Source organism: Hyperolius riggenbachi, chromosome 8 (genome assembly GCF_040937935.1).
Source record: "Hyperolius riggenbachi isolate aHypRig1 chromosome 8, aHypRig1.pri, whole genome shotgun sequence".
Taxonomy (NCBI): domain Eukaryota; kingdom Metazoa; phylum Chordata; class Amphibia; order Anura; family Hyperoliidae; genus Hyperolius; species Hyperolius riggenbachi.
This window is the reverse complement of record NC_090653.1, coordinates 129,237,692-129,264,141: the sequence shown is the minus strand read 5'-3', so window position 1 is coordinate 129,264,141 and position 26,450 is coordinate 129,237,692. Positions and strand designations below refer to the sequence as shown.

At 42.4% G+C, this 26,450-nt stretch overlaps 2 protein-coding genes across 6 annotated transcripts in view; one reads left to right on the top strand and one right to left on the bottom strand.

The window, feature by feature from the left end:
- Positions 1-4,702, bottom strand: part of LOC137529105 (A-kinase anchor protein 17B-like) — a 221,502-nt gene extending 216,800 nt beyond the window's left edge. The window contains exon 1 of the mRNA XM_068251082.1: positions 4,658-4,702. The gene's annotated coding sequence lies outside the window, so the exon portion shown is untranslated. The remainder of the gene's footprint in view (positions 1-4,657) is intronic.
- Positions 1-26,450, top strand: part of KIAA1210 (KIAA1210 ortholog) — a 192,300-nt gene that overhangs the window by 72,543 nt on the left and 93,307 nt on the right. Inside the window, exon 1 of one of the 5 annotated variants that reach the window (XM_068251072.1) lies at positions 10,379-10,398. The exons of 2 other annotated variants lie outside the window; for them this stretch is intronic. In XM_068251072.1, coding sequence (XP_068107173.1) covers positions 10,394-10,398 — 5 coding nt within the window. In that variant the 5' untranslated portion in view covers positions 10,379-10,393. Of the gene's footprint in view, positions 1-10,378; positions 10,399-19,546; positions 19,715-26,450 lie in introns of those variants that run through there. 2 more of the 5 variants (XM_068251074.1, XM_068251071.1) reach the window with 2 other exon arrangements.

The following is a 26,450-nucleotide window of genomic DNA, read 5'->3' as shown; positions in this document are numbered from 1 at the left end:
CGGTCGTTCATAGTAGCCAAGACGTGCGCACTTCGTTTTATAGTCGCAACGCATAAAACTTTCCTCTCGTGATGTTACGTTCGTTCTATGATTGTGCCCAGTGACGCGTTGTATACTACATGATTATACCATAATTCCACAACGGGACTAAGTGTATTTTTGTATGTTTTGTCGACACTATATTATCTAGATGCTCTACTACATACCGACAGTATGAAATAGAAATTTAGTTATGTCATATGCGTAACGTTAGTTTTAAAGTGTAACGTACGTTTTGAACCGTTCGTTACGTGCGGGCGGAACTTGCTATGATGTAACTTCCAGGAACAGTATGTGATGATGTTCCGGATCGTTGGTTAACAAACGATTAGATCGTTACACACCTTTTTAAAAGCTAACTTTACCTAGGTCGTTCTTTCGTCAATTAAAAGATCGTTCGTCGTTCACGAGCGATCGTTGTCGTATGTGTGTACATGGCTTTAGTGTAGAAGTAGCAAACGGAGACTTGATTTGAGACACAGTCCTCTCTGGACAACATAAGTCTCCAGCCTGATAAAAATGCCGCAGATAAAAATATCAGCAGTCATTTATGCACCTGGTTTTACAAAACTAAAACAATGCTGGAGGTAAGAGGAGTGTTTTTACAATTCATAAGACATCCATGTCTGAAAGATAAAATAATATATTTGCATGGTGTGGAGCTTTACTTTAGACCTGCTGGGGATTTGTATGTGCAGCTCTGCTTGTATAATTTAACAAGGGAGCCATAGTTAGATGATGTATGTAATTTTTGGCTGCTGACTTTCTACAGGAAATGCCAAACTGTACACTGTCCGATATTATTTCACATCCCATCCTAACCACAAAAATTCCACTTCAACATTTGGTTTGTATGTTAAAGTATCATTAATACACATTTTATAAAAAGCATGAGAAAAACATTACTGGTATATAGTGGTATCTGAGATTACTTCTATCTTTACACTTTTCCCTTCTTGTTCCATCTCATATGTAAAGGAAAGAGGAACTGAGAAAAGTGTAACCTCGATCCTGTCAGTATTTATTTGTGATGCGGATTAGTACAGGCATTTTTAAGAACATTTTAAAAGACCTATTTTGCACCACTGCTTCCCCAAATATCTGTGAGGGATTTGTGCACATGTTACAATAGCGTGAGGAAAGTTTTGCACAATTTAATGCTCCCTTTAGGGTATTAAAGTGGATTAGAGATGAAAAACGTAACTGTAACAAGTAACTTGTCTATATATCTTATCTAAAGTTTAGCTTCAACAGTATATGATTATTTCTTCCTGTGATACAATGAGAACAGCCATATTCTGCTTATCATGATTACACATGCAAGCTGCTCTGCACCCCCACCCCTCAGCCTGTGAAAACTCCACTCCTCTCTCCTTCCCTCTCCGCCCCCTTGCCTCTGTAATCTCTGGCTGGTAACGCCTCCTCCTTCGGGGAAAAAACTCCTCCTCCTCTGACTGAGCTCCCATGAGCACGTGCGACATGCGAACGCCTAGGCGCTGGAGGAGCTGTGGGTGAGGCTTGATTAGTTTTTAGGGAATATATAGGGGGAAAAAAAAAAAAGGATTAGGTTAAGGAATGCCCTATAAACTATATGTAAGGGGCAAAATTATGCAATGAGTAAAAGTTTATCTGGGATCCACTTTGTGTTCCACTGCTGTCTCCTGTAAAATCCTAGGAATTCATGGCAGTGGTGCAGACTTCTGCCTTAGGGCACATTTCCCCTAAGGGCCCTTTCACTGCCTATCAACTGCTCTTATGAAAGCCCGTCGAACTCTCACAACAGCTCACTGCTGCCTGGTAAACACTCACTGCTGCTTGGTAACTGTCTGGTGAGCACACAGTTCAACTGTCCATTTGAAAGGGCCCTTTCTGGATGCATTTCTACAGAGGAACTTTAACCCAGGATTGCATTTATCCAAATGAAGTGAGAGGTATATGGAGGCTGCCATATTTATTTCCTTTTAAGCAGTACCAGTTGCCTGACTATCCTGCTGATCCTCTGCCTCTAATACTTTTTTAGCCATAGACCGTGAACAGAAGTATCTTTGGGGGGGGGGGGGGGGGTCGGAGAAGTGAGGGTCATTTTGAAAATTATCAAGAGCTAAGGCATCCTTTAAAGTATTTAACTCCCTCACTCCCTGAGGCACCTCCATTTCTCGATTCTGTGTTTCTGTAAAGCTGTTTAGTTAGACGTAAAAAGGTGTACTTTCTACAGTTTTATACACCAATGCAAAAAGCTGAAGGATTTTGAGAATATAATAAGTTTTCCTCCCCTCTCTGTCTCATGCTTTCAAGTTTTATGTTAGGAGGGCCAATAGCAGAAAATATAGCTACAGTATACACATGTAGTTTTTCTTTTATCCTCAAGGACTTGACGACTTTGATTTTCTGTGATGTAGTTTAACGTTGTAATTGAAGCTCATTTTCTGTTTTACAATCTGGTAAATTTTTCCTGTTTTGTAGCTGTTTAATAATGATCACTCTTCACAAGAGTAGAAGTAATCTAATTTGTGTGGAAGCCTTGGAAGGACAATCTCCAGTGTGTACACAAGGGAAGTTCAGTCCCAGGTCATTAACGCCATATGGATTATTTCATCCCAAAGACATGGCTTTTAGTGCTTCTTTTCCAACTTCCCAGCACAATTTTGAATGAACATTTTTACAATGAAAACTCTGCCCTTTAGTTTAATATTTCTCTAGAGCTTTTTCATCTGGATACGCTGACTTTGACCGTTGACATCTTGATTTTAATATCTAGTTTCTGCCATTCCTTATTTGTTTATTAGGTGTACATTACAATCACACAGCTCAGCTGGTGTATTTATTTGCTATGTCTCTGCTCTGGCTTCAAGTACTGGTGAAACCATACGGCCCAAGCAAGCATGGGCGATGCTCCTCAACCTTGGAGAGGCTATGCTCATTGTTGTATAGTTATTTCAGTTTTGATGAATGTAGTATGTATAAGTAAATGCATCATCAGACCCTTCATAGAGATGCATATCAAAACCCACATGCTAATATTGACTTTAGGCCGTTAAAATCTTTTTTTTTTTTTTTTTTTTTTTTTTGAGGCAACCCAGAACCCAACATGGCGATGCTGACTCCTGGATCCAGCTCAAGGTGTCATTGAGTGTGGAAGGTGACACTAGGTGGGAGGAGGGTGATACTGAGTGGGGAGGGTGACACTGAGTGGGGAGGGTGACAGTGGGGATGGTGACACTGGGTGGGGGGAGGGTGGCTCTGAGTGGGGAGGCATATTGAGTGGAAGGAGTGAGACACTGGATAGTGACGGTAGCACTATGTGGGAGGAGGGTGACACTAGGTGGGAGGAGGGTGGCACTAGGTGGGAGGCATATTATTATTTAGTATTTATATAGCGCCGACATATTATGCAGCGCTGTACTGTGTGTGTGTGTGTGTGTATGTGTGTGTATGTGTGTATATATATATATGTATATGTATATGTGTATATGTATATGTATATGTGTATATGTATATATATGTGTGTATGTGTATATGTATATATATATATATATATATATATATATATATATATATATATATATATATATATATATATATATATATATATATATATATAATCTCTCTATCTATATCTCTATCTCGTCACTAACTGTCCCTCAAAGGAGCTCACAATCTAATCCCTTGAGTGGAAGGAGTGAGACACTGGGTAGGGACAGTAGCATTATGTGGGAGGAGGGTGACACTGCTTGGGGAGGGTGACACGGTGTGGGAGGAGGGTAGTAGGTGGGTGACACTGTGTGGAAGGATGGTGACACCAGGTGGGGAGGGTGACATTGGGTGTCAGTATAGGTAGCTTGATGACCTCCCCATCATAGTTAGCCAGATGACCCCTCGTCCAGTCCCAGTGTAGGTAATCAGACGACCCCTTCCCCATTATAGCTAGCCAAGTGACCCCCACCAAGTATAGAGGGTGCCCCCAACCCCAGAGTTTGCAGCAGAGGGAGAATTCACCTCTCCAGGATCCATCTTCCTCCTCCTAGGCTTTCCTCTGTCATCGACCTCATCCAGAGGAAGTGGAATCTGGAGAAGTGACTTCCCCCTAAGATGTGCACTGCACTCTGCACGAAGGCCCTCCCAGCTCCTTGCTCTGCCTCTTTGCCCGGCTGGCCATGCACCCCATTCACACCTGTGGCCCCACCTCTTCTCCCTCGGCTCAACCCCTCTGGCTGTGGCTCCGCCCCCTCATCCGAAAAATGCCTCTGTCATACAGGTGCAGCTTGCATCCCTCCCCCTTGTGATGCCAGTGCTACTACACAACTGAATCACTGTTAATGGAGTCTAAACCCCAGGTTCCACTAGATGCCCACGTGATGAGATTTTTAGCTTACCACAGTACTCTCACATTACACCGTTAATTTGGTAGAACTGCGTGTATCGAGGTGTACCATAGGTGGTGGCTCGGTTCACACTGTATAATAAAGACAAATGGATCCAGTAAAGCAGACCCGGTCGCCGCTTCACGGGATTTGGATGGCTTGGTGCACAGCACGCTTGCAAACAGATCAGTGAAAACAGATCTGATCACCAGTCCATCGGATCCTTTTTCACTCCGTGTGCCACAGTTAAAACTTACCCAGGCGTCTATTGCAGCCGGGCGGTAGAGAGGGTTTCTCCCAAGCTTCCGACTTCTGTCTTGTTCTGCGTCATGTGTCTACACGCATCATGTGACGCCCGCCCGCTCAGTGCAGAGCTTAAGCATCCATTTCCGGTCCGCTGGGCTCCGCAGTCTGGAAAAATTGGTCTGTTCAGCGGAAAGTACAAAATATGCAGATTATTAACTTCTCTGTACAATTAACAAGCTGACACATCATTGCATGAAGGTGTGGTTAGCTTACAGGGACGACAATGGGTAATTTGCATATTCAGCATTGGGAGACCTCATATGTCCACTCCAACCTGAATTATCGCAAATACCTTCTGTGTTAGTCATAAAAAAAAAAACCTGATAAAAGCAAAATACTACCTGAGAGGGAAGGCTCTGGGTCCTAATGAGCCTTCCCACTCCTCTCCCGGTGCCCGTTCCAGCGCTGGCTCCCCAGTAGCAGTATTTGACTAGTCAAATACCTCTCTCTCCGCCGCTGAAGGGAGGATTCGGAAGTCTTCGGAGCACCTGGGCCGCTCCATACTGCGCCGGCGCAGTATGGAGCCACCTGTCTTCGGGAGGACTCGGCTCCTGAAGACTTCCGAAGTCTCCCGCGGTGGTGGGATTTCAACGGGGGAGGCAGCGTTGCACTGAGGGCACTGGGAGAGCAAAGGGAACGCTCATTAGGACCCAGAGCCTTCCCTCTCTTAGGTAAGCATCTGGTTTCTTTTTTTCTTAAGACTCCCATTAGCTTTAAGAAGGAAAACTTTTGTTTTGCATAACATTATTAACTTCTAAAACTAACTTGCTGCTGGGAACACGCTTTTTTTTTTTTTTTCTTCTTCTTCTATATTTTAGTGGTTTGATGTGAATTTTCAGAATTTTATTTTGCTGTGTTAAAGTGAAATTCCCACTTTAGAGAGAAGTTTTTTTTTCTTTTTAATTTAAAGAAATATCAGTTTTGGTATCATAATAACCCATGAATTTCTACAGGGCGTTTAGCTTGTACACATAACGTGTATTGCTGATTTCTGGATGGCTGCTATAAATTGGGCTGCTCATACCATCCAGCACCTATACTATTACCAGAGGCCAGCATGAGAGCACCATTATTGGAGCACCCTGATCAGATTTGCCACTAGATTTTGTAACCTACTAAAAACAAAGAATGTTAAAACTGTAAATGTATCGATCCCAGTACTCTTGGTAATTTAAGTGGGATGCGAAAGTTTGGGCAACCTTGTTAATCATCGTAATTTTCCTGTTTAAATCAGTTAACCACTTGAGGACTGCAGTGGACCCCCCCCCCCCCCTAAAGACCAGGGCAATTTTAACTAAATGGGCCACTGCAGCTTTAAGGCATAGCTGCAGGCCCGTACAACTCCGCACACAAGTGATTTAACCCCACCCCCTTTTCTCCCCACCAACAGAGCTTTCTGTTGGTGGGGTCTGCTCGCCCCCCCAGACATTTGTTTAGTGTTTATGAATATTTGAAAAAGCAGCACATTTTTATAAAAAAAAACAAATAAACCCCCCCCCCCGCCAGCTAATCAGTGTGATCGGCTGTCATAGGCTTCAGCCTATGACAGCGGATCACTCCCACAGTTAGGCCTGGTGCACACCAAAAACCGCTAGCAGATCCGCAAAATGCTAGCAGATTTTGAAACGCTTTTTTCTTATTTTTCTGTAGCGTTTCACCTAGCATTTTGCGGTTTTGGGAAGCATTTTTGGTGTAGTAGATTTCAGATATTGTTACAGTAAAGCTGTTACTGAACAGCTTCTGTAACAAAAATGCCTGCGGTTTTCCTATACTTTACATTGGAGGCAGAAACGCCTCCGCAATCCAAAATCTGCAGCAGACCGGGAGTATGCGTTTCTGCAAAACGCCTCCCGCTCTGGTTTGCACCACCCCATTGAAATACATTACCCTAGCATTTCCACATCCGCAATTGGATCTGAAAACGCGACCGAACCGCTCTGGTGTGCACTAGGCCTTAGAGGGGACCGCCGTGTCACACGGCTGTCCCCAGTACAGTGCTGCTGCCGATCACAGCACAGCACTGTACTATGTAGACGGCGATCACGCCGTCTAACAGTCTCCCGAGCGGCGATAGCCGCTCGGAGACTGATGACGGGGCAGAGCCCCACCCCCCAAGAAGGAGATGCATGCGCACCCTGCGCGTGATCTCCTTCAGTAGCCAGCTCCAGGACCTGATGTCAATTGGCGTTAGGTAGTCCTGGGGCTGCCGCCGCAACCACGCCTATTGGTGTGGGGCAGTCTTGAAGTAGTTAAATATATAATATAGTAGACACACACAGTGATTATTTGAGAAGTGAAATTAAGTTTATTGGATTTACATAAAGTGTGCAATAATTGTTTAAAGAAAATTAGGCGGGTGTAAAAAAAGAAGTGAAATCAATATTGAGTAGATCCAAATTACAGCCTCTAAACGCTTCCTATAGGTTCCAATGAGAGTCTGGATTCTGGTTAAAGGTATTTTGGACCATTCCTCTTTACAAAACATCTCTAGTTCATTCAGGTTTGATGGCTTCCGAGCATGGACTGCTGCCTCTTTAACTTACACCACAGATTTTCAATTATATTCAGGTGTGGGGACAGAGATGGCCAACCCAGAACATTGTACTTGTTCCTCTGCATGAATGCCTTAGTGGATTTTGTGCAGTGTTTAGGGTCGTTGTCTTGTTGTATGATCCAGCCCTGGCGCAGCTTCAGCTTTGTCACTGATCCCTTGACATTAGTCTCCAGAATCTGCTAATACTGAGTGGAATCCATGCGTCCCTCAACTTAGACAAGATTCCCAGACCCTGCACTTGCCACGCAGCCCCACAGCATGATTGAACCACCACCATATTCTACTGTAGGTAGCCGGTATTTTTCTTGGAATGTTGTGTTCTTTTTCCTCCCTGCATAACGCCCCTTGTTATGCTCAAATAACTCAATTTTAGTTTCATCAGTCCACAGCACCTTATTCCAAAATGAAGCTGGCTTGTCCTAATGTGCTTTAACATACCTCAAGCGGCTCTGTTTGTGCTCTGGGCAGAGAAAGAGCTTCCTCTGCATGACTCTTGCATACAGCATCTCCTTGCGTAAAGTGTGCCGAATGATTGAACGATGCACAGCAACTCCATCTGCTGCAAGATGATGTTGTAGGTCTTTGGTGCTGGTCTGTGGGTTGACTCTGACTATTCTCACCATTTGTCGCTTCTGTCTATCCAAGATTTTTCTTGGTCTGCCACTTCGAGCCTTAACTTGAACTGAGCCTGTGGTCTTCCATTTCCTCAATATGTTCTGAACTGTGGAAACGGACAGCTGAAATCTCTGAGACAGCTTTCTGTATCCTTCCCCCTAAACCACGATGGTGAACAATCTTTGTCTACAGGTCATTTGAGAGTTGTATTGAGACCCCCATGTTCCTACTCTTCAGAGAAAATTAAGGAGGGAAACTTACAATTGACCCCCTTAAATACTTTTTCTCATAATTTGATTCACCTTTGTATGTAGGTCAGTTGTCACTGAGCTTACCAAGCCAATCTACGTTCCAATAATTGGTTCTAAAGGTTTTGGAATCAATAAAATGACAACAGTGCCCACATTTATGCACTTGCCTAATTTTATTTAAACAATTATTGCGCACTTTCTGTAAATCCAATAAACTTCATTTCACTTCTCAAATATCACTGTGTGTGTCTCCTATATGATATATTTAACTGACATTTTTTATCATAACCAACGATTTATACAGGAAAATCATGACGATTAACAAGGTTGCTCAAACTTTCGCATCTCACTGTATATCCCCCCTCCCCCAATGGATCTATAGGCCAATGCACCAGCTTTAGGAAGTCCATGCCCAGATTACTTCAGAGATGGGCAGTTAAGGGGTTCCTTTTTTTTTTTTTTTGTTTTTGGCTTGTTTTTAACGTTTTCATTGAAATGTTAGATTTTTTATGAGCATGGCCATGTCAGCGGCTGACTTAAGCAGTTTTGTACTAAAACGCCTTAGACGTCCGTGATATATGGATGCGGAGACACAGAAATGCTTATAGATGCCTGGCAGTCTTAAGGTTAAAAGCAGTATTTTATTTTCCATCCACTAATTGGTGTACACTGGCAACACACCCCTTTGCTTTCCCAAATTAAGAAGTGTAGTTAGGAAGCCGCTAAAAGACATTCTTGGCAAAGCATTCTAAGAATATTTTTGTTGCTTAGCTTATAAACTAGGTGTCTGCATGTCATTAATATCACCAGTGCTCTGGCTTCTGTTGTAAAGAAGACACGTGTGTGTTGTTTTTACATAATCTTTGTTTTTAAAATGGGGAATTTATAGATGCATTTAAACGTGTACGCCTCCTCCTCACAACTGTAATAAACCGGCTTGTATATGCAGTTATGAAACGTGTCACCTTTTTTTATTTCTGACTTTTCTCCGCCCTTTTAAACTGTTATTACATTTTTATCTTCTTGTTCAGTTTTGACTTCTAGAAACATGCATTTTATTACTCGAACGCACATGGTGTGTAAGCTGGCATTACCATCTAAAAGGTCATTTCTGGAGTCAGTAATGCCCACCAATTCGTGTGATATCGCAATGAAAAAAAAATAAACACAGTCAACACTAGCGGAGTCTGATAACATGCCAGAGGCTGTCCATTTTAAATGTGAGTAAGCCCACTGATTTACAATGCGTAAACAACACATCCGAAGGCGCATTTCATTTGCGTAGCAGCAGGCAGGGCATTCACCGCCTGTCAGCTGCTCCTGTGGCCCAGTTGGACTCTTGCTAGTGCTTGACACAGGCACTGCAGAGGCTTCTACCTCATGGAGTCACATCTGAGCACGGCAGTAACTGCACTTAGGCCTGGAACCCTCTAGAAAGCGCAAAGTGCTATCGCAATTGCTAGCGATTTGTGATAGCATCTTGCAAGTGATTTTAGGAACGATTTAAAAAAAAAATTCCCTCTGGTCACTCCCAAAATGCTGCATGTCTTGCGATTGCGATTTTCCTTAATCGCAATTGCTCTGGTGGAGTCTGACCTATCCATCTACATTGGCAGAGCGTTTAGGGAAATCGCTAGTGATTGAAATCTCTCCCTAAACACTCAAAAAAAATGCTCTAGTGGGTTCAAGGCCTTAGATGCAACATGCAACTTTTTTTTTTTTTTTTTTTTTTTTTGCCGCTTGGTAGCCACACTACCTGTCAAATGCTAACACGCTTCACCTACAGAGCTGGAAAATAACATCCTGAATTTGGCTGTAGAAATAGAATAAATGAACGTAAATTTACAGCATTTCCTGCTTTACACATGCAAATATGAAATGGAAGGCAGCGAGCTTGTCTGAACGAATGTATAGTCCTGGGGATTCCATGCCCTATCATTGTTTGTAATGTTTTCACTCTAGGAGATACAACCATAAATGTACTTTTTTGGTGTGTAAACTGTGATCATGTGTATGTGTGTAGATCACATGGTGTAAACATTGCATTCATCTGTGGTCATGTGAATATCATGATGTAAGCATTGCATCCTGTGGTTGTGTCTATATCACATGATGTAAATATCACATGATGTGTTAACTTTTAATGCTGGCAGGGAAGTAAATCTTCTGGGCTGTCATAGGGCTGGTGCTGAGTAGAAGTTTCCGGGTGATCGGAAGTGGGGCAGATCAATAATTTATGTGCATTTTCAACCCAAATTAACAATCTGATGTAGTAAGTGTTTTTTTTCTTTTATTTTTCTTTTTTTTTTTTTTAAATAATGTAATAATAAACGTCGTTTCACATCAGTTGATTTTTTTTTTTTTTTTTTGATTTTTTTTTTTCTATGGATTGGTCTCCGCACTGGAAAGAAATCATTCAGCTAATGAAATTAGATGAATATGATATGGAATTTTCCTACCTGCAAGTGGCCTTCAGAGAAGTCTGGTGCTAAAGGGAAATCTTGTCATGTAGATTGTGGATTTCAGTTGTAGAATGATTTTCTGGCTTTCTATGTAGTGGGGTATGATGCAGCAGATAATGGGCACGTGCTGTGATGCTGCTGCAAACCACATCAAAGCTAGCGGAATGCACATGTCTCAAGAATCACTGGCTGGGGACCATTGTTGTCTAGGTTATTCTTTACATCAAGAGCTCCAGGTTGCATGAAGAGCACATTCCTTTTAAGCTGCCTTTAGTACAGTTCTTTATTATTCTAGTCAGTTTTTGTAGTGGTTTTATAGTTTTTGACATAAAATACAGCTTTCCTAGATATGATTATAAGCAGAACATTTATTCCCAGCATTTATTGATTTTAGTGGTATGTCTTCCATTACTATCTACTAATGGTAAATGTGCAAGCAGATGTGTTTTCACTATGTGCTGCTGGTAATAATTGTAGCATTGATACCATTATATACCATTTTTTTTTTCAGGTGTACAAAGTCTTGGTAGCTAAATGTAGGTGAGGGGGTTCCCAGACACCACTAGAGGTTGCTGCTTAGTTACAGGCTCCATGTCGGTCTCAGTGAGTAGCCTGTGCCATCTGCCTAAGTATAAAGGTCCTAGACAAGTAGCATAGGAGGAGCACCACAAAGCTGAACAACAGTCAGTGTGCCACGGTCTTCGTCCCAGTGTCCCTTGGGGCGCACCAACACCAACTTCCTCCAAAGAGACCGGCACCACTCAAACAGGGTAGTCTTTAAGCTCTTTTATTGCATAGAAAGTGGCAATACAATGACAGTCGCTGTTTCGGGCCTAGCCCTTTATCAAATTGCAGTAGCCATAACAAACACCCATGTGCAAAGTCCTTAAATATCCCACCCCCAATAAAACCGCCAATAGGTGTCCTAATGGGCGGGGTTAACGGCGGACCTGATGGGGAACATGTAAAAAGCACACATGTAAGTACACAAACCTTTATCTAGGCACAGTCTCCATATGCTGCCAAAACGCCGCTCAGCGCCGCTTCCATGCCTGTCATGTGAAATCCGTGCGTCAGCAAGCCCCTCCTCCACCATTCCAGAAGGGCCAATGGGGCTGCTGCACGCTGTGGCAAGGAGACCGTCCTGTCTCGTAACCACCTGCGTTCCACCAGCCGACTTCCTGTCGGAAAACCGGATGTGACGCTACGGGACCCAGATGGTCACCGTAGCAACCATACACACAGCGCAGCGCGTTATGATAGGCTGGAATCTGTCCCCCTCTTCGCTGCATGTGTGCAGAGACGGGGAGGCAGAACTATAAACCCACAATCCCTCTCAGAAAGATAACCAAAGATGGATCATCAGAAAAAATAATACATCAAGACCTAGTTCTCCTCCCCGCATCAGCACACACCAGAGCAGCCAACAGGGGACATCCCACCCAAGAGTGTTAGCAAACATGTATAAAGAGACAGGCAAAAGGCTTCTATACTTCACCCAATACAGGTCAGCCGAACAACCGTCCAGGGAATCTAAAAACAAAGCAGACATAAAAAGCAATAAGGCTCATTATCAAATACATACATACAATAATAATATTCAGGTTGTGACAAGGTAGCAAGCAGAAGGAGACAGAAATTAGGGACAATAGCTCAACGTGCATGAATACAAAAACCCAGATCGTACTCCCGATTTAGACCGCCCGGTTCAAGAGTACCGAGCCGTCTAATCCAGTACGCCTCCCTCCTGCGCAGCTCAATCTCTCTATTACCACCCCTCCAATCAGGCGGGACAGAATCAATAATCATAACTTTTAATTGAGATACGGAGTGTCTAAGAGCTGAGAAATGTTCGGAGACCGATAGGCCCTGCGTTTTATGACGTATCGCCGATTTATGCGACGAAATACGGTCTTTGAGCCGTTGCGTCGTCATCCCGACGTATGCCAGGCCACATGGGCACTTCAGCATATAAACAACATAGGTCGAGTCACAAGTATATAAACGATCCAGATTAAACGAATTTCCACGTGAGGGATGGGTAAACTTGTTACCCTTCAAGACCATACCACACATGTGACATCCCAAACAAGGGAACATGCCAATACGTCTACCCTCAGGTCGTGGCCGTCTCTTGGGTGTCACCTTATCACGTATGGTCGGAGCCCTCTTAAAAGCCATTATAGGTGGATATCGGAATTCCAAGACCTGCGGAAAACCATCCGTGAGAACCCGCCAGTGCCTGCGGATCACCCGTGACACCATGTCACTGCAGGCACTGAAGGTCGACACGAATGGCATACGCGGTCCAGCTGGACTCCTCTTACTTTTACTTGTGCGGGGCAACAAAACCTGTGACGGATAACCCCTCCTCCGAAATTTCTCAGACATCTCTTCTCTCCTAAGTCTACGACTCGACTCATCACTCACTATCCTGTCGATTCTACCAAATTGGCTCAAAGGAATGCTTTCTTTCGTAGCCACAGGATGAAAGCTCCCGTAATGTAGCACTGAATTGCGGTCGGTATCCTTGACATACAGGTCGGAGATAAGGACCTCCCCTTCCCTGGTGATCTGTGTATTAAGAAAGGATATACTATTCCTGTCACTGTGAGACGTCAGTCTTATGTAAGAACAGCAACCGTGTAATTGAGCGATAAATTCCAGCAGGGTCTCACGTGACCCCCTCCATATGCAGAACACGTCATCGATAAAACGCCACCAGCACAAAGCGTGCCGGTGGAATAGAGCATTGTTGTAAACAAAGGCCTCTTCATAGAGGCCCATGTACAAATTAGCATAGGAGGGGGCCACATTAGAACCCATCGCCGTACCACGGCGCTGTACATAAAACTGACTCTTGAATTCAAAGTAGTTACACTTCAAAACTATCTGTAAGAGAGACAAGCAAAATTTTCTCTGGGCAACAGACAGATCAGTCCTAGTCAGCAGGAACCAATCTACTGCCTCTACACCCCCATCATGTGGGATGGAGGTGTAGAGGCTTTCCACGTCCAAGGTGACCAACAGGACTTCCTCAACGGGCAAACCAATCTCCTGCAACTTGCTCAAGAACATGGTGGTATCTTTCAAATAGGATGGAATAGACTGCACAAGTGGCTGTAATATAGAATCAAGAAACTTGGCCAGGGGTACAAATACAGAGCCGACCCCGGCCACAATCGGTCGGCCAGGGGGGCTCTGCAAACACTTATGTATTTTGGGGAGTGTGTATAGTTTTGGGGTTGAGGGAAATTTCTCTTTAAGAAAAGTCAATAGGCCAGGGTCAATCACATTATTCTGTAAAGCATCAGACAACACACCCTCTATTTGTCGCTGTACATCAGGTAATGGGTCTCCAGACAGTAGCCCATACACCTCAGAATCAGACAGCTGGCGTAATATTTCAGCCTCGTACATTGCTGTGTCCATCACCACAACCGCCCCACCCTTATCGGCAGGGCGGATGGTGATGGAGACATTCTGCTGTAACCCAGCCAAAGCTTCCCTTTCAGATCTTGTCAAGTTATGATGAACAACACGTTCACCCCTTCTATACTCCTCCTCTACCAGTTTAATGTCCTCATGCACCCTAGCAACAAAGTTCTCAATAATTGGATGACTTGGGGGGAGGAATGCACTAGGGTTCCTAAAACCCAATTCCTTGAGTCTAAAACAACCATCTTCATCATTTCGAGTGGTAGATGGAAATGGAGGTAGACAAGAGAAAAAATATTTCAATTTAATGTTCCGAAAAAAACGAAACAATTCCTGGTCCAACTTGAAAAAATCCGTAGGAGAGGTTGGACAAAAGGATAGTCCCAAGTTCAATACATGCATTTCATCTGGGGAAAGTACATGGGAAGAAATATTTACCACCAAGGATTCTAACGGCGTTTCCTCTGGCGTAGAACCCGAGGACTCAATTTGTTCTTGATTGAATCTCCTCCTGCGGCGCCTCCCCCCCCGGTGCTTCCTCCTTCTCCACAGTTTGGGGAGTTATCACGGGAGGAGGCGCTAGAGTCATCACGGGCTGAACCAACACCAGAGCTTAAAGACTACCCTGTTTGAGTGGTGCCGGTCTCTTTGGAGGAAGTAAGTATAAAGGTCCTGCAGACCTTATGGAATAGAAGTTATAGACCAATGCTCAATATTCCCCCCCTCCCCCCCCCCAAAAAAAAGTTAGATATTTAGTGGGGGAGGGAGTTCTGGATGGACTGGAAACTTCACTGAGTGGTGGCTGGATAGTGTACTGGTTAAGGGCACTGCCTTTGACATGGGAGACCAGGGTTCGAATCCTGGCAAGGGTCAGTACCTATTCAGTAAGGAGTTCTAGGCAAGACTCCCTAACACTGCAGGGTGGCCTCCTGTGCACGTCCCAGTGGCTGCAGCTCTTGAGCGCTTTGAGTCTGACAGGAGAAAAGCGCTATACAAATATTTGGATTATTCACTGATCTTCCTATGCTGCTGCTGCTGCACTGGGATCCTCTAAATCATTTTTGACATTGATGTTGAAGATGCTCATGTTAGTGTTCCCTTCTGTGTGCAAGCGCAGGTGAAGAGTACAGCATGCACAGTTGCACTGCGTCACTCATACACCGCTCTTTCTCCATCCACAAGTGATTCCATGCTACTGCGCAGGTTGGTTGGCTGTACTTTGCTCCTGTGTAGTTTGTGCTAGCTTGCACTTGGAGGGGAGCGGCCGTGAAGAGGAAGAGGGTCCCGGCTGGCAGCGGAGGGGTCGTGGACATTTAACTTTTAATGAGCAGTGCTGGATTAAAGAGATTCTGGCCTGCACAAGCAGTGCACAGACATGCATGCTGGATCTCTAAATGACACAGAGGGATGATTGTGTTTGTGCTTACCCTGTTTACTGGAATACGCCCGCCTGTACATTGCCTCATTGTCCCAACTCCCCTCTCCATTTATTAGTGCAGGCTTGTCAGCTATAACGGGCATCACTACTTAATGTAAAGGAGGGACAATGGAGCAGTGCACAAACGAGCATCTTTCAGCAGGCAGGGTAAGCACAAACAGTGTGCTTATTCATCGGGAGCGATGAGCGAGCACAGTTACACGAGAAGCTAAAATGTTCCAGCATGTGTGAGGAGGGGGCCGCAACAAAGAGGGTTAAGTTACCTGTTTTAACACCTTCCCCACTGCTGTTATGCATAGTTACGCCCCTGGAAACTTCACTTAACAACCAGGGGTGTAGATATTCATACTCCTTTATTTACCTCACTGTTCCCAATTGCCACACCGCTGCCATTTATTTTCCTTTGCAATCCTGCTTTTCTGTGAATGGGAACAACTTGTTCCCAAACCCAATCACAGTACCTGTGATGAATGAAAGCCGGGGTCAGCGAGACGCCAGCATTAATTTACAAAGTGAAAGTGAAACCGTTACAGGTAACGCTTCCGTTGACCGTTTACAGTACCTGGGAAGTAAGTGTAGTGCCATCTTGTGGCCAAAAAAGTAAAAATACACCCACATACACTATTAAATAGAAAAAAAAAAGAATATATATATATATATATATATATATATATATATATATATATACATAGATAGATAGATAGATAGATAGATAGATAGATAGATAGATAGATAGATAGATAGATAGATAGATAGATAGATAGATAGATAGATAGAGATAGAGATATAGAGATATAGATATATATTTTTTTTTTTTTTTAACCCCTTTCACCCATACCCCATAGTTACCAAAATTAAAACACTTATTAAAAAAAAAAAGACATCAAAATACATAATTACCTCAGGGACTTTTTTATTACAATAATTTTTATTGAATTTAAAGTAACTATAAGGTACAGCGTTAGGAAATAGTTTAGGCTGGTTAAAGCGAGGTATATGAAATCGCAACATTTATCCTAAATAGTATTAAACAAATAGAGCATAAGTTAGAAAAACAGTGAGTAATAATCATCAGTTGTTGTTACAACCTATAATATGGGAAAATTCCATATATGCAGTCAGGCATTACTGTCCAAGCTTGAGATTATTAATAAATAGTTGCTTAACATAAGAATCATATAACATCATATGTTGGCCTATCACTCTACCTGCTATGGACTGTGGTAGAGAAGCACAACTCCTAAAGGTCTGTCTCAGCAGTGGTAGGGCGGAAGGAGAGAGAAAAAGGGAGCGACGAGGTTGATCTTGAGCCATTAACGAGTCAAGGAAAATAGCTATCTTATGAGTAAATGTTTTAATCCTAGGGACCGGTGAGTTGTCAGTGAGATCTAATAGTGAAAGACAATCAATGTTGGGCTCTTCCAAGAGCAAAGGTGATATTAAAGCTTGACTCAAGTGTCCTTCCAACTTAAGATTACATTGGGCTAGTTGAATAATTGAACGTAGTGAGGGAATATCTGTGGAGCTTAGGGACTTTTTAATATGTATGTCATGAGTGGTATATTACTGTTAATTTTCTGTAAATAAAGGCTTTGTAATTCTTATAGTATTAAAAAAAAAATCTTATCGGAAAAAATATACCTTTATTTCCAAGTAAAATATTATCGCTATACATCGTACTAGGGACACAATATAAACGTAATAACTGAGACAAAAGGGCAAATAAAATGTGTGGGTTTTATCATAGCACATTTTATATTAAAACTAGAATGGCTAAAGACTAAGAAATGATTTTTTTTTTCTTATTCCCTTTTAAAATGTATATACAATAACATAATTCTTAGCAAAAAGTACCACCCAAAGAAAGCCTAATTTGTGGCAAATAAAACAATATATAGATCATTTCGATGTGATAAGCAACAATAAAGTTATTAGTGAATTAATGAAAGGAGTGTGATTGTGGAAAGTGCTCTGGTTTTTAAGGGAGAAAAACCTGTGGTTGGGAAGTGGGTAATGCCTCTTGCCGCTGCAGGCTGTGTTCCTTCCTCTTGACTCTCCCTCCTTCTACTTCCGCTGTAAGGGAGGAAACATTGGGAGGATAGAGCAGTGTGAAGCGCATCGGCAACAGGCGTTAATAGAGTTAACTTAACCCTCTCTGCTACGGCTACCTCCAAGTACACACCTGGGTACAATTTTACTCCTTGCGAAACTGTACTCCCTCATCTCTGTTCAACGGTATAGAGATCAGCCATGCTAATTTGCTAAAGAGAAACTTTATCTCAATCAGTAGCTGATACCCCCTTTTCCATGAGAAATCTTTACCTTTTCTATAATAGATCATCAGGTCTGATTCAGTTGGGTCTGTATGGCATAAAGTATATGGTATGATTTTGTGGTGAAACCCCTCACACAGTGTTTGCTGTCTGTGAACCTCATTGCATTGTGGGAAATGACATTTTTTTTTTTCCAACTGCCAAGCAAAGAATATCTCCCTCTGTGCATGGAACTCTCAGTAAACGAACATTCTGTACAGATCATCTGATAGGACGTAAGCTGCGGCAAACTGATAAATTTCAGAATATCATTCGGGGAGAGGAACTATTTTACAATGAGCAAACACTGACTAAATAATATATGAATATTGTGAAAAAATAAGCAGTTTTATTAAAAACGTTATTTTCACTGCAGTTCCTCTTAAACCACATCATTGGATACCTGTGTATATATAGTGGTTTGCAAAAGTATTCGGCCCCCTTGAAGTTTTCCACATTTTGTCATATTACTGCCACAAACATGAATCAATTTTATTGGAATTCCACGTGAAATACCAATACAAAGGGGTGTACACATGAGAAGTGGAACAAAATCCTACTTGATTCCAAACCTTTAAAAAAAAAACCTGCAAAGTGGGGTGTGTGTATTGTTGCTCCCAATATCCTCTTAGACAACCTCTGAGGCCGTCACAGAGCAGCTGTATTTGTGCTGACATTAGATTACACACAGGTGCACTCTATTTAGTCATTAGCACTCATCAGGCAATGTCTATGGGCAACTGACTACACTCATACCAAAAGGGGCTGAATAATTACGCACACCCCACTTTGCAGTTATTGATTTGTAAAAAAATGTTTGGAATCGTGTATGATTTTCGTTCCACTTCTCACGTGTACACCACTTTGTATTAGTCTTTCACGTGGAATTCCAATAAAATTGATTCAGGTTTGTGGCAGTAATGTGACAAAATGTGGAAAACTTCAAGGGGGCTGAATACTTTTGCAAACCACTGTATGCTAGATTCTCGGCCAAGACCTCACAGAATGAGCGGTGTTTTTGCCAGCGTGTGTCTTACGAGCCTTTCTGCATGGACATTCAGATTTCCTCAGATTCAGGGTGCAAACCTTTGTCACTGACTAGTGACCACTCCGTTAGGGCTGGTGCACACTACAAGAGTTTTTTAAATGCTCGTGATTTTAAAAGCTCTTGCTAATGCAATGCTATGGGGGATTTTTACAAAATCACATCACTCCAGTGGGACACACACATAAGATAACATTAGCAAGAGCTTTTAAAATCACAAAGCGCTTACACAGCAGTGTTCAGTCATTACAAGGCATTTAGAAACTCAAAGCAATAGATCAATTACGTGTGTTTTACTATTCTAAATAAACTTCAATATTCACTGTAAGAAAGTGTGTGTGTATAAGCTTTTTCTTTTTTTTTCTAAAAGGTGCAGATTGGTAATTCAACACATTTGTGTTGGCGCCAAGTGATAGCCTACCTGACACACTGCCTATATTGTGACAGTAGTAAAAAAAAAAAAAAACTCTTTTGAAAAGCATTGTAGCAGAACTAGTCTACCTTTCCCTCTTATTACCTCAAAGGTACTTTCCCTGAGGCTGTGCTGACAAGCAGTTAAATTACTGTGTACTCGGGATGCTGTTTTCGCAGCAAAGGGAGAGCGCCCAGTGAGGTAGGGAAGATGAGAATGGAAAAGGGGAGGTCACTGTGATTATCCATTTATGGAATAAGCACAGCCTTCCTTACTCCCAGCAAGAGATCATGGGTCTGTCTGTATAAGCAGAGACTGCTGTCTCTCAGCATAGTAGGTGCTGGATGTGTGGGCATTTATGGAATTGGATCGCGAGTCCTGTGTAATCCCAGCCCAAGACATCACAGGGAAGGCAATGCAATAAGTGGAAGCCCGCACCACAGACAATGTCTGCATTGTATAGTTGTCTGAAAGGTAAAAAGTAAGTCAATCCTGCATTCTTTGTTCTTTTGTTGCTTCTGTCTTTAGATGCTGCCTTGCTCAAAACTGAGTGTACACACAAAAAAAGCGAGTTTTCCTTCAGATACATCTGCCACAAAAGGATGAATGTGGCATCTATTGTATTTGCAGATATTTTACAAATTGTGACATTTATTTTGCAGAGGTGTGACTTGAGCTCTTTCAAGTGCTGTGATTGTTGGGACGGTGTTTGCTGTGCTGGTAACACATTCTTTTACACTGATCTGTTCATAGTCTGATGCTGAGAAGGGGCTATATAGCACAAGGGGAGCATCAGTGCTATCACTAAGGCAAGGGAAATTGTCTTTTTGTGCTAAAGCTTGTTGGCCATGATTTGTACAGTTTAGGGAATTAGCGATTGTGTGTATGTTTCTTTCATGCATTGCATTGCTTGACGCCTGTGTGGATATTTGGAGCCGTTTGATTTCTCAGTGTGTTGGTCAGGCTGAGGTATTTTGATGAAAGCCATTTTATACCATACAGAGAAGTTGTGTTTTATTGTTATGTTTACAGTCTGGTAATGGCTCGCTAGTGAAAGTTTGTGGTCTTTTGTAGCTTTACTTTGTAGTGACTGAAAATTGAGAAGCAATGGAGTTGCATGAAGGCACACCTGTGGAAGGTGACCATTTTTTCACAATTTTGCCAATATGATCTCTGCAAGTCTCTACCTATAGCCTTGGCACTCTTGGGAGACTGCTGTGCATAGCAGCTTGGCTTTCTTGACTTGAAGTTAAGGTCAGTTCCTGTCTGGCACTAAGACCGGTCCCTGCCATTGTGCAGTCCAATGACAGGGGCTGTAGTACTGCAGTGGTTAGGACCCTCTTAGATTGGCAACTGAGCTACCACAACTAGTGGTGATGGTATTTGCTGGAGACTTTATTTTTTATCCTCTTAGCATCCAAGAGTTTTTTAGTGGTTTTTGTTGTTTTTTTTGTTGTTGTTTTTTTCTTGTGCAGCCTGGCTGAGAACATCAGTCGCTGGACCTAAGATATCCTGTTTGCTACTTATCGCTTTGGATTTGCAATCAATGGCTGTAACTAAAGTACTTGATACTCACTTTATTCAGTGTCAGGTTGCTAAAGGAAAGTTGCAGTGGCTGAGTGCTAGAAAAAGAGAGCTAGTCAAAACCACTAGTTGCCAATAACCTCTTTGTGATTAGTAACGATTTGCTGTGATCATTGACTACTTGCTGTGACAATCTCCTTAAGGTCCCTTGCGCACTGTACCGCACCGAGTTACTCTTCTCCACCGCATCCATGCCACAAGGGTTATGCAAGTCTATGGAGAGTTATACAGTTCGCACAATGCACCGCCGTGCGCTGCAGTGCATTACCGCATGATTCATGCCTACCACACGGATTATGCAGTAATACAAGTCAGTGTGATGTAAGTGTGCATAAGGGGAGCTCAGCACACATGCACAGACCGACGGGGATCCCACTGGCATATTTCCTGCTCAGTAGGAAGTTGGTCACTAGCTGGGGCTTGGTGCTTTGCATATGGGGTTACCCATAGCTGTCAAGAGATATGTGTGCAATCACTTGTCACAAATGACACTGATGCATATTACTCTGGAGAGGCTGTTCACCCTATTGACTCAGCTCGCCAGACAGGCAAAGTGAATCCCCGGTGATGAACAATGGAACTGCAGTATAGGTTTGTCAATACTTTTATAGATTATATTTATATAAAATGTTATGGTGGTGGAGACCAGTTGGCCCTGGCACCAGTGGTAGATCAGTGCTTTCTCAGGGCATTCAATCAACATGGTCACTGGTCTTGGCCAGAGCATCCTGCAAGGGTCACTGGGCTGCTGCCCTAGTGGGAATTGGACTACAGGTTGCGATGGCTGGCAGTAGGCATATGGCATGGGTTGAGAGGTGGTGTGGCAGGGGACAAGAGGGGGCCCAGCTGGGTCCACCCAGACACAAGAACTCATTAGGGCCCATCATAGCCTTGGTACAGTACCTAGCATATAATGCTTAGACGCGAAGGCTACTTAGTATACAGTCTGACCACTAGTGTGCTGTCGTGTAGTCCTGTATAAGATTGCTACAATTACGATTCATGGACAGGATTGCTTGTATAATCATTTTAGAGTATTAACTCTGTTTGAAAGTCTGTTCCTCCGCTGAAGCTGCAATCTGTCCCAGGCCCTGTTGACAGCCTCTCGTATATACCCTTGTTAACATGCTGATACAGAGATCAGGGAATGGTATCCTGTGTCTGCTATGGATAAGACATTATTGCAAGCTTGCAGATCTACACAAGCCTTCTACTCTTTACACTGTGCTGTTGGCACTGATGTGGAGCTGATGAATAAAAATAGATACGGATGAAGCATTTTAAATAAGGTGAAAATCTTGTCCACCTAGGCTGAGTATTATTAACCAAAAAAATGTTGGCAGGAAACATCTGCAGCCTGATAATTTGGAACAGATCCACTCGTGGTCTTTTGGGATAGGCCAGAGAGATTTATTTCTACCCAAGTGAAAGTATGTAAACTTTCCTTCATGAAAGCGAGACGCAGTAGATGGCTTATTCAAGCCAGCAAAATGTAGGAGGAAGGCACTTTAGTTGGGGAGGATAGTTATGTCTGCTTCAGCATAAGGGAAGTATATTTGTGAGGAAATTACTGACGGTATTAAAGCAAGCCTGTCACAAACCTGTCATTTGGAAACTAACCTTATGATGGAAAATATCTTATCAGAGTTTGTCAAAGGGGAAGAAAACTGAATTTAAAAAAATGAACAGCCGTTCTTAAGATTTAAACTACATGTGTGAAAATAGTGAGCTGAGCCCAGGGTGTCTATATTGATCAACGAAGCCCCTGATAATAATGACCAAGAAAAGACTCTGCAAAAGTGATGGACTTAGCTAGTATTCACATGGAAGTTTATTTTACTTCAGCCTCCTTTTTATGTAAGGCCTTTTTTTGGTACTTGTGTATTGTACTGTCTACCAGCTGTGACTGCCCCCTGTTTAAAATATATTTACTTCCTTTTGGAAAGCTACATGTCATTGAAAAGCCGAAAATCTTCGCACTGTGTCCATGTGGTGCATCGTTCCTGAATTAGGGGGTGTTGAACAAGGGGAGCCCTTCCTGGCTGCCAGTAGCACTAACCTGGCAACCCAAGTTTCCAGCCCGAAACCCAGTGAGCAAAGCAAGTAGGCGCATGTCCTGGTGTGCAATGTCCACTATCCAAGTGGACACAGAGTTAGAACAAAAAGTTCAAGGACCGAGCCTACAACTCGCAAGGGGACAATGATCCCAGTAAAGGGGGTGAATATCGCTTTAGAAAACCACTGTTGCAAAAATTTTAAAATATAAATAAGCACATACAGATAAGTATGTTGTTTCTAGAGTAACATGAGCCATACTATTTCTCCTATGTTGCTGTCACTTACAGTAAGTATTATAAATCTGACATAACCGACAGTCCATCTCTCCATAGGGGATTCTCAGCATGGCCTTTATTCTTTATAAAGACACTCCCTGAAAAAGATTTATACGAAGATGCTGTCCAGCCTCCATGCTCACAGTACACATTTTTTGGCAGCCGGCATTCACTAAATGCTTTTAAAAAAATAAAGAAATCCTGAGAATCCCCCATGAGGAGATAGGCTAGTCCAAAACCTGTGGGTTCTGTCAGATTTGTACTACTAACTGTAAGTGACAGCAACATAGGAGAAAAGTAATGTATGGCTCATTTTACTTTGAGAGAAATGCACATCTTATTTGTAAGTGCTTACATATATTTAAAATTTTAAATATTTTTGGAACCGTGGTCCTTTAAAAGGAGTGGACACTCTTCGTTCAATACCTCCTAATAGTGCAAACAAGCCAAGACTCTTGGCATTCCAATGATATATGGATTTGTAAAGGGGAGTAAACTTAATTTAACTAGCAGATCTTTACATTTGGTAATCGGTATAATATGTAAGTACCTTTTTTTTTTTTTTGTTTGTTTGTTTGTTTGTTTGTATTTTGTTTAACTGTCCCAGATTTGTGGCAGACATACTTTGATCAGGTTGCTTGATTTGGTCTTAAAGAGAATCTCTATTGTTAAAATCGCACAAAAGTAAACATACCAGTGCGTTAGGGGACATCTCCTATTACCCTCTGTCACAATTTCGCCACTCCTCGACGCATTAAAAGTGGTTAAAAACAGTTTTAAAAAGTTTGTTTATAAACGAACAAAATGGCCACCAAAACAGGAAGTAGATTGATGTACAGTATGTCCACACATAGAAAATACATCCATACACAAGCAGGCTGTATACACCCTTCCTTTTGAATCTCAAGAGATCATTTGTGTGTTTCTTTCCCCCTGCAGCTATCTTCCACTGAAGTGTCAGGCTGTTTCTTCCTGCAGAGCGCAGGCAGCTCTGCCTGTATGTAATTCCTCAGTATGTGAAAGCCCAGCCAGCTCAGAGGAGGATTTATCCAGCTTGTAAAAGATAAGAGAGAAGAGAGAAGCTGCTCTAATCTAAATAATACACAGGCAGTTTGCAGAGAGGGGCCTGGAGGGGGGAGATGCATCACAGAACCACAACACTAAAGAACTTGGCAGCCTTCCAGACACAGGCTGACAAGTCTGACAAGAGAGAGATAAGTTGATTTAATACATAGATGGTGATAGTAGAACGTGCTGCAGTAAGCCAGAACAAATTAGAATAGCTTTTGGAACTTGTAGGATGATAAAAAACAGGATGCAATTTTTGTTACGGAGTCTCTCTTTAAGGCTTCAGGTGTACTGCTGCAGTTCATCACTTTTTAAGTTTACATATGGGGTTCAAGCAGCTGAAGTATCTAGTTGTTGAAGTGGAGTGTGCATCACTGGATGACAATGCAAGTATGTCTGATAAGTATACTGTAGACTGCATGGATTTTGAGTAAAATTCTGTCAGTATAGCTGAATGTAGTGCAATGGAGAGTAACGCAAGTGCCATGCAGAGTGATGGGATAATGTACCCAGGCACTTGGTGACCTAGTAGAGGAAATAAGGGGAAATCTGTCCACGGCAATGAGACAGAAAAGTATTAAAACTTGACAGAAGTTTTAATCACTCCTTAACATATTCTTAATTTTTGTTTTTAGGTTTATAAATTTGATTCTTCGTTGAATTCTACAGGAACTTTCAAAGTGAAAAACATTTAAAAAAATGAATTTATACCTTTAACAAGAACAGAATTTTTATTTTCCTCAACCCGCATTGAAACTTTAGTTGTATAACATTAGTTATGACATCCAGGAAATATTCATATAGAGTGTTTGGTTGCCAAAGCCCAGTGAAATCTTTATACTAACAGGAGAGCTAGTGCAAAGAACCTCATTTTTTTCCTTTTTTTTTAACATAGAATATTTTCACAGTCATTACCAGAAATGAATGAGTTTATTTTGTTACAGATTCAACTGTGTCCCTGAAATTGGCCTACCCGAGAACGTGACAGGGGCTGGGACTAAGCAATGTTTATTAACAGGGAAAGGTGCACATTGAGTGTATACAATTGTCAAAACACTGATGCCCTAGGACAGGGGAGTCCAAACGTTTTAGGCAATGGGCCATATTGCCGTTCTTGAGTGCCAGGGGCCCTAACTACTTAAATTAAACACCATTTTTGCTGATTGCCATTAAGTACATTATACCATTAACATTCTGTCAAATAAAACCTTGCCACAGGAAATAACCCATATACTGTGTGCAGTTGGCACAGTGGCAGTTGCTAATCAGTGGCTGATACTGCTGCTGGCCACTGCATGAGGCACTGCAGCTATGACCTGCGGGCTGCATAGAATGAACTGTAGAGAGGTTTGAGGGCTTTCGGCAATGGCTTGATGAGGTGCATTTGGCCCCCGGGCCAGATTTTGGACATGCCTGTTTTAGGAGGACTTTGTAGGACAGGTCACACCAGGTGAGAGCTGTCCCCCTAGGACACCCCCTAGTTTTGCCATGTGCCTTTCGTCTCTTCATCCTGCCTCTACCAGATACCACATCTATGGTGTATACAGAGTATGGCTCCCTTGATCTCAGCTTCCTCCAATCGCACCCCAAGAGATTTCATCTTCCAGTACACCAGTAAAGGGGGAAAGGGGGCACTTGTCTGTCAAAGTTTTTCTTTTCTCTCTTTTAAAATTTAGAGCTGCTGTGTAACACTTCTGCAGCAGACAGTTCTATTTTAGCTTTGAGTGTAAAAAAAAAAACAAAGGGAAAAAAACACAGCAAAAGTAAAGTTTCAGATCTACAAAAGATGTATAAAGAAATGTAAGTAGGCGAGCTACACCTCTGTAAGTTGTGTGTGTGTGTGTGTGTGTGTGTGTGTGTGTGTGTGTGTGTGATTTTATTTCCTAATCACTCTCTCAGGAAGGGTATGATTTGGGGTTTCTGGTAGGATCCTGTACAACACAAATGTATATACTTTACTGTTTATGGCTGTCAGGATCTGCAACATCAGAATAAAGGGGTGTGTGGGTTTTTTTTGTTTTTTTTTTTCGTTCTTTAACTTTTAACCAGTATGAACAATGTTCCAATGACAGTGGTTTATAGAATAGGTATCACTAAGGAATGTTTCCCTTTTAATGTTCAGTATTTTCTGTATTCCCTTGCAAGCTTTTGCCTATTGCTTACACGCCGGTTCTCTGTGTACGTTTGGAAAAAGTCACACTATGCAGAAAGCAGTAGACCTTGGATGTACAG